The sequence below is a fragment of the Dasypus novemcinctus genome, chromosome 7, assembly GCF_030445035.2.
Source record: "Dasypus novemcinctus isolate mDasNov1 chromosome 7, mDasNov1.1.hap2, whole genome shotgun sequence".
Classification (NCBI taxonomy): Eukaryota; Metazoa; Chordata; class Mammalia; order Cingulata; family Dasypodidae; genus Dasypus; species Dasypus novemcinctus.
Genome location: NC_080679.1, coordinates 76,179,963 through 76,187,738, shown reverse-complemented (window position 1 = coordinate 76,187,738; position 7,776 = coordinate 76,179,963). Strand labels below are relative to the sequence as shown.

The window sequence follows — 7,776 nt, the reverse complement described above, 5'->3', positions numbered from 1 at the left end:
TGCTCATTTAGTCTAATGTGCATTCATCAACACAAAAAATTTTGGAGCAATTTCATTAGTCCAAAAAGAAAAACTCTACACCCCTTAGCAGTCATCTCTCAATCCCTCTATCCTTCCCCAGCCCTACAAGAATGACTTTTTGAAAGGCAGGGGGTTTTCTCCTCCCGAACTCTTTCTCCTTCCGGGAGCCCCTAACAGCAGAAGGGACCTCTCGGCCACTTCGGCGCTCCTGGCCCCTGCCCCTAGCCCAGCCCCCCCCCCCCCCCATCTTCTACCACATTGCCGTTTGTAAGCAAACCTCCAGTCTTCCCGCGCTCTTCCAGCCCCGCACACCTGATACTTCCCCCAAGCTCGCCCCACGGGTCTCGGAAATCCTCACACAGGACGGATATTCATAATTTCTTAATTCATAATTCATAATTCACAAGTAATCCGAAAGGAGACCGAGGGGAAGCCTAAACGGTCCCACATTGGAGCCGCGCTGATTAGGCCGGGGATCCATTCCCTTGCTTCTCTGCCCTCCCCAGCCCCGATGCCCCCGGGCGGGCGGCGGGAATTCAGGGCAGCGGGAGGGGTGTGCTGCGCTGCGCGCGGGGAGCCCCGTGGCCTGCGGCCGAGCTTGGGAGGCGGAGGATGGCGGGGGCACCGGGGGGAGGAGGGAAAGACGCGGGAGCATCCCAGCTGCCCGCAGCAGGCAAAAGAATCCAGTGCCAGCACTCGGTGCGAGTTCTGAGCAGCCCTGCCAGGGAGTGGAGCCCGAGGGCCCGCGCCCCTCACTCTTGGGCTCCCCCTCCCCTGCTTTCCCAGCGCTTGTCACATCCTGTCTCCGGCCTGATATTTCACGTGAGCAAATGGAAGCGGATTACAAGGAAGATTTATGTGTATTCTGAGCGCCGCTCGTTTCCCAGTGTAGGGAGCCGAGATCCCCGCTTCCCACTTCCATTTTTCATCCGCGCTTCGGGGAACGCAGGCCGGGCGGGGCGCGGGGGGATGGTGTCTGCGCGGCGGCAGGCTGATCACAGGGCTCGGTGTCTCGCGGCCCGGAGACTGTGAGAAAGGCTTGTCAGCGCGTCGCCCCCGGCCGGGCTGGAGCCGACCCCCGCCTACCCAGGCCGCGCTTTGTTTCTCCCGTCGCCTCCCCCTCGCCTTCCCCGCCCCCTCACTTCTGGGACTCGGGCGCGTCCTCCAGCTCCCTTCTCTTAGCCCTTCTCCTCGTCTGCGGAAACGCCCCCTTCCCCTGGCCCCTGCACCCTCCTGCCCTCGGCCTCGCGGGCTTCCTAGGAAAAGGCGCGCCGTGGCCCAACCCCACCCCGCCGCCGCCGTGTGCCCGGTTCGGTGACTCCGGCGAGTCTGTGGGGCCTCGGCCCACCCCGGAGCTAGGGCCGCCGCCCTCCCGGCTCCCAGGCTTGGCTCATGCCAAGGCCTGTTGCGTGATTCCAACTTGGGCTGACATTCCCTGCCCCGGGCGCTCCGGCATAGGCCTCTTAATCATCTTGTCTGCAGCAGATCCTCGACACCAGCCAATTTACTGCCCTGTCTCTCCGACGCTGGTTTCGGGAGGGGGAAGGGAGGGAAGTGCGCGCAAAGGAGGGGAGGGAATCGGCAACCACAGAAGGAAGGTTGGCACCAGCTACAAGCACTCAAAGAAACCACGGAATTTGGGGCTGGCGGGGGTGGGCGGGTGGGAGATGGGGGTCTGCCAGGCAGCGGCTGTTTAGGGAAACCCAGGGTCGCCGGTCGATGGGCTTCAGCTCATACTTCCCTAGCCCTGGGAAAACAATACAGAAACAAAGCAAGGGGAGACTGAATTGTGCAGTCTCCCTCTCTTCTCCAGGGCCCCAATTCCCTGGATCATACTCTCTGAAAAGCCAAACTCGGTGCAGGCTCTAAAGCAATTGGCCAGAAAAATCAGGATTCCCCTCAGATGATACCATGGAGTCCAAAAAGTCACTCCTGGCTCATGTCTAGTTTTTGGCAGAGTTGAATTGAAGATGGCCTGGGCAATCATACTAGAGAAGAAGAGAGGAGGCCTGGATCTGGCAAGCAGGGGTTCCACCAAATTCTTCTACAGCAGAGGCAGATCCTATTAAAGAATCATGGCTCAGGTACAGGCTCCAATGTAAGAAGGGGCCAGGGCTTTCCAAGCCCCAGGATGCTGCTCTCACGTTGGATCAAGTTGGAAAGATCCTTGGATAACTCTAGACCTTATAATCACAAGGAAAGGTAAAGCTTCCCTGTTTGGGGGTCACTGTTACAATCCAACGATACTACTAATATCTAAAATCTCTTCAGTGTTTGGCAGATGCCAGGCACTGTGTTAATTATATCATTACCTCATTAAATGCTCACAACAACTCTAAGAATTAGCTGTGATTATCTTTCCTGTTTTATAGATCTGCAAACCCTGGCATTGACATGTTAAGTGGGTTGCCCAAGGTCACACAGTTAGTGGGTGATTGAAGTCAAGAAGCTACCCCTGTACTTTGCAGGGAATACTAGAAAGTAGGATCACTTCCTAAACTGGAAACTCCTTGGATGGGTCCCGAGTGGAAAGCAGAGCTGAAAGGTGTGTGAACCTTTCCCTTCTGAGAATGTGAGGTGGAGGGATGCCACTCCAGTAGTGGTGTGCCTCAGTCTCAGTGAGTGTGTGTGTACATGTGTGTTTATATATCAGTCTGTGTGAGTGAGAATGAGTAAATGTGCTTGACTTTGCGTGTCAGTGCTTGTGGTTATGTGTAAGAGTGTGTGACTGTGAGTGTTCGGGCGTGTCGCTGCATGCATGTGCCTGTACGTATGAATATATGAGAGCATGAGTGTGACTGCGAGAGTGTGTCAATGTGCGTGTGGATGCTGGTGCAGCCCTGCGCACCGGGGTCGCTCTGCATTCCAGAGCAGCCAGCTGTGCCTCGGGAGGGTCAGGGTGACTCACTGAGTTCTCGGCTCAGCCAGCTCCCGGCTCTCCCAGAAGGGCCACTAGGCCAGAAGAGGGTAGACTACAGTCCAGGGGTTTGACCCCCGGCTGCGGCAGCACTTAGGTCCCTCCGGGCGGCTCCCGATGGCGGCCCGGATGCACTGAAACGCCAACAGCACGGGGGCGGCGGAGGCCGCCCGGGAGAGCGGCTATGGCGCCGGCGCCGGCGCCGGAGGGGCCGCGCGGGCGGAGGCTGCAGCGGCCAGGCGCTGAGTGACTCACAGCGCCCCAGGCTGGCGAACCCGGTGCCGGGACCCTGGCGGAGGCGGAGCGCGAACCCTTGGCTGAGGCCGGGAGCCAAGCGCGCGTTCTTGCCGCGCCCACCGCGTTTGCGGCCTCGGGAAGATGTAAATGTGGCTCTCGGTTGACCAGGTTCCCGGCCTGCGGCGGCGGTTCCAGCTCCCAGCACGTGACGGACGGAGCCCTGGCGTCGAGGAAAAAGCGCACACGTCCAGTGAAAACAATAATTTATTTAAATAATCTCTTCATATTGTAAAATCAACATTGAAAGCATGTTGTTTTCATAATAAATAAACCCAAAATACCTTTCAAGAACAAAGACCTTAGGTTAAAATAAGACAAATCCAAATCAGTAGCTTAATTTAACTGGGACATTTTTTTTTCAAAGGGAAAATAAAACCGAGGGTTTTCTGAGGTCACTGCTAGTCCGCAGTTTTCACAACTGGGGGTTTACAAAAAAGTCTGAAAAGGTGAGTTTTTATACAAATAAATCAGGGGGGAAAGCTGTACAGACAGTCTTATTTACAAAGTTCTGTGTCGAAATCCAGGCGAACAGTCCTGAACCGGTTTTAAAATAGATAATTTAAACACATTTTTTTTTTTTGCAATGTCCACATATTAAAAAATCATTTTTTTCCCAACATCAAAATGAGGTCATCCGCAAAGGCACCTAAACTTTTAAAAAAATAAAAATAAAAAAACTCCACTGGTGAAAGAAGAGGAGAGCACTATGGGAGAGTTCCTGGAAGAGAGCTAAGGCGGGGGAAGGGTTGGAGGCTCAGAGGGAAGCAAACAGCAGGGCAGAAAAAAAGCGGCGGGGCAGGCTGGGTCAAGGGGGCAGGAGGGGGCCGCGGGCAGGCGGACCCCGGGAGGTCAACAACCCGAGCGGACTCGGGATGCGCCTGAGGGCGGGCGAGGAGAATGGAGCCACAGAACGCCCGGGAAGCCTCGCGGGAGGGGCAGGCGTCCCTCGCGCGGCCTCAGCTTGCGGCCCGGGGCGGGGAAGGCGCCGGACAGCCTAGCCGGGCGGGGAGGGGAGGGGAGGCAAGTCCGAGGCGGGGCTCGAAGCGGCCGAGGCCTGGGGCGCAGGTCGTTTCTGCGGCTGTCGGGGGCAACCGTCGCCAAGCTGCTGCCGTGATTCCCCGAGCGTAGCCCAAGGAGGAGGTGGAGACGTCTCCCAGTTCGCCCGCAGCTCATGGCCGCGCGAGGGAGTAGGGCCCAGGACGGGCCATTCCGGGCGGGAACCTCGGGGAGGAGTGGGTGGCGGCAGCCGGCCAGTAGGAGGGACCCTCTGGCCCTGGTGGAGCGGACGTTGAGGACAACTGGTCTCTGCTCTCTCAGTCTCTGGCGCAGTCTCCCTGGGGTTAGAAAATCGTCCCCGCGCTCACAGGGGCGCCCCCGCCGCCGTGGTGGTGATGATGGTGGTGGTGGTGGTGCGGCTGCGGAGTCTGCGTCGGGTGCAGCAGCGGCGCAGTGGCTTGCAGGTGCGACGCGGAGCCCGAGGCTTGGTGATACCAAGGATAGTTGCCCAGGAAAGCCGAGGCCGCGCTGCTCGGGCTGGAGCCGGAGCTGCCAGCGCCGCTGCCGCCGCTGCCAGGGCCGCCACCGCCCCCCATACGCGGCGGCGCGCCGAAGTCCCAGGAGGCGGGCGCCGAGACCGGCGGCGAAGCACAGGGTGGCGACGCGCTGGCCCCGGGGTGCTGCTCCGAGGGGATCTCGCCGCTTTTCCACATCTTTTTGAACTTGGAGCGGCGGTTCTGGAACCAGATTTTGACCTTTGTGGAAGAGCGACCTGAGCGTTAGTGGAGCAACCTTGGCATGGAGCAGGGGAGAAGAAGAAGAGGAGAAAGATGGGGGCTAGAGGCGGACATTGAGCACCCTCGCGGGCAAGTGGATCACTGTGCAGCAGCCTCGCAGGCTCTGATTATTTCTGCTCCACTGGGAGGTAATCCCCAAAGGCCTACGACTGCGGGTGTGTGTGAACTGTGGTGATGGTGACAGCGAAAGAGCGTCAGGAGGACCAGTTATATTACGCATGTAATCGGTAGAGCGAAGGGCAATGTGGAACCTGATTTCCGCCCACATCCTCCCCCCTCCCACCGCGTGCCTCTCCTTCGGTCCTACGCGGCGAACTCGGGTGGGAATTTTGCTTCTGGCCTAGAGGTGCAGGTCACGAAATACCTAAAACTATTTAAAGAAACATTGCCCTGAACCCGCCTGCTCCCTGGTCAGCCCAAACCAGCGCTGCCCCACCTCGCAGTGGCGAGCTCCTACCTGAGTCTGGGTGAGGCCCAGGGACGCCGCCAGCTCAGCTCTCTCCGGCAGTGCCAGGTACTGAGTCTTCTGGAAGCGCCGCTGAAGAGCCGCCAGCTGGAAACTGGAGTAGATGGTGCGGGGTTTCCGGACTTTCTTTGGCTTGCCGTTCACTATTCGGATTTCAGGCTCGAGGTCCTCCTTCTCTGCAACCAAACGCAACCGTGAAAGCCTCATAACCCCGGAGGCCTAAGAATTCCTGTCCGCCTGCAGGGCCCCGCGGGGGACTTGGCCCGAGCCAGGGGGCGGGTTCTCGGGGACGCCGAGATGTGCAAAGCTCGGGCGGGTACCGCTACCGCACCCGGGAGCTGGCCCATTAGAGGGGAAGGCGAAGACAGGCGCACAACGGAAAGAAAGGAGAAGCAGGTGGAAAGGAGAAGAGGGTTACCGCGAGGCAAGCACCACATACCCACTGGACCCCCGGGTCCCACCAGCTGAGCACCAAGGCGGGTACCCGGTGAACCGCTACGGACTGGAGGTTGTGGAGGGCAAAGGGAGTCGAGCGGGCAGGTAGCGGGCAAGGTGAAAGGCCAGGGTGCTGGGCGGGTCACCGCCCCAAACATTTTTACTGCACCCACCCGAGCAACCGGGCTGACTGAGTACGCCTGACATACCAGGTTCATTGTTGGCTGGAGACGAACTGGTCCCGTAGGGCGCGTAGGAGGTGTAGGCGGCCGTGTAGCCCAAGTCGTAGCTGCTCTTGGCGGAATAGGGAACACTGTTGAGGCCGCTGGCGTGGTATTGGTAGGAACCCATGTGCGCGTAGGGCGAACCCCCGCCGCCGCCGCCGCCCGCCGGGTGCTGCTGGTTGGTGTAGTAGCTGCTGTCGGTAGCTGTGGACACCGGGAGGGTGGGCGACTCCTGGGGCTTATGGAGACTGCTGCTGCTGCCGGTGCTGCCGCCCGGGCCTGCGCCGCCGCCGCTCGGGGGCTGCTGGTGCTGGTGGTAAGTGCTGGAGGCCGTGATCTGGGTCGAGTGCATATCAGCCACCAGACTGTCAAAGACGCCAGTCATCCTGGCCCGGGACGGGAAAGAGCAAGGGTGGCGGGCGCGCGGGGGGATGCGAGGCGCCTCCTCCGTCTCTCCCGGTCCCCTCCAGGAGCCAATGGAATTACCGGAGAGGTAAGTTGGAAAACAAGAAATGCGGCCACGGCCCACGCGCCTCCTCCTCCAGGGGACGCGATCACCGCGCACTGCTGGGGACCGCCGCGGCCGGCCGCATCCTCTTTCCGCCTCGGGGCCCGCTCGGCTCTTTGTCCCAGGCGGGCTCGGGCGGGGGGCGGGCAATGGAGAGGGCAGGGGTGGAGGGGCCGGGCCGGGGCTCCGGGAGGCGGGAGCAGGTGAGAGGCCCGGAGCCGCTTTACGATTGTCTGCGGGCGGGCTCCCGCGGGGTGGGCATTTAACACCCGTCACGTGAGCGCGGGCGACGTCACCTAGCAACAGCCAACCAGGGGCGCCGGGCCGCGGGGCGGCGGGCTCCGGGAACGCCCGGCCGGGGGGCGGGCACGACTCGGCGCGCGCGGGGCCAGGGCGGCTGCCCCGGGGCGGCCGGGCGAGGGGCGCGCGCGGGGCCAGGGCGGCTGCCCCGGGGCGGCCGGGCGAGGGGCGCGCGCGGCGCTGCGGCTGCCCCGGGACTGCCGGGCGAGGGGCGCGCGCGGGGCCAGGGCGGCTGCCCCGGGGCGGCCGGGCGAGGGGCGCGCGCGGGGCCAGGGCGGCTGCCCCGGGGCGGCCGGGCGAGGGGCGCGCGCGGGGCCAGGGCGGCTGCCCCGGGGCGGCCGGGCCAGGGGCGCGCGCGGGGCCAAGGCGGCTGCCCGCGGTCGGAGGACGGAAGGCGCGAAGGCAGGGCCTGGCGTTTCAAGTGGGATCTCCCATCGCATTCTGTGTTTAAGTGCCAACCCATTCCAGCGATTCGCTCCTTCGTGGCCGAGGTCAGCTTTCAAACACATTATTCAAAATCAAGCAGTGCCGAGAGCAGGGCCAGCTCCAGCGCCGGCTTTCCTCCACGCTCCTGGCACTTACTCCTGTCGAGTGACTCGGCAATTGACGTAGTGAATTGATTTAAATGGTCCCTAAACCACGTATAGTAAATACCTGCTTCTTAGCCAACCTACAGGGAGATTAGGACAGTTTATTAGATATTATTTAAACAAATTTTCCTTGTTAGGGAGAAAAGCTCTATAAACTAAAAAGCATTACTCCTAATATATTTGAGAGCACTTTCCCTTTTACCTTCCTGGCATGTCCTGTCCAGG

General features: G+C 60.8%; 1 protein-coding gene across 1 annotated transcript; it reads right to left on the bottom strand.

Moving 5' to 3' along the window:
- Positions 1-4,477: 4,477 nt before the first annotated feature.
- On the bottom strand, positions 4,478-6,852 carry DLX2 (distal-less homeobox 2). Its single transcript, XM_058300641.2, has 3 exons — positions 6,139-6,852; positions 5,486-5,670; positions 4,478-4,986 (listed from the first exon to the last, which is right to left on the bottom strand). The coding sequence occupies exons 1-3, from the start codon at positions 6,536-6,538 to the stop codon at positions 4,576-4,578; spliced, it is 996 nt and encodes a 331-aa protein (XP_058156624.1). The 5' UTR covers positions 6,539-6,852; the 3' UTR covers positions 4,478-4,575.
- Between the last annotated feature and the right edge of the window lie 924 nt (positions 6,853-7,776).

What these genes read in the sequence shown, in the direction of transcription:
- DLX2 (XM_058300641.2), bottom strand. Translation starts at nt 6,538, where the DNA reads ATGACTGGCGTCTTTGACAGTCTGGTGGCTGATATGCACTCGACCCAG. An exon ending in TCCAGCCAACAATGAACCTG is followed by an intron (nt 5,671 to 6,138) that starts GTATGTCAGGCG and finishes GTTTGGTTGCAG; the next exon opens with AGAAGGAGGACCTCGAGCCT. An exon ending in TGGGCCTCACCCAGACTCAG is followed by an intron (nt 4,987 to 5,485) that starts GTAGGAGCTCGC and finishes TCTTCCACAAAG; the next exon opens with GTCAAAATCTGGTTCCAGAA.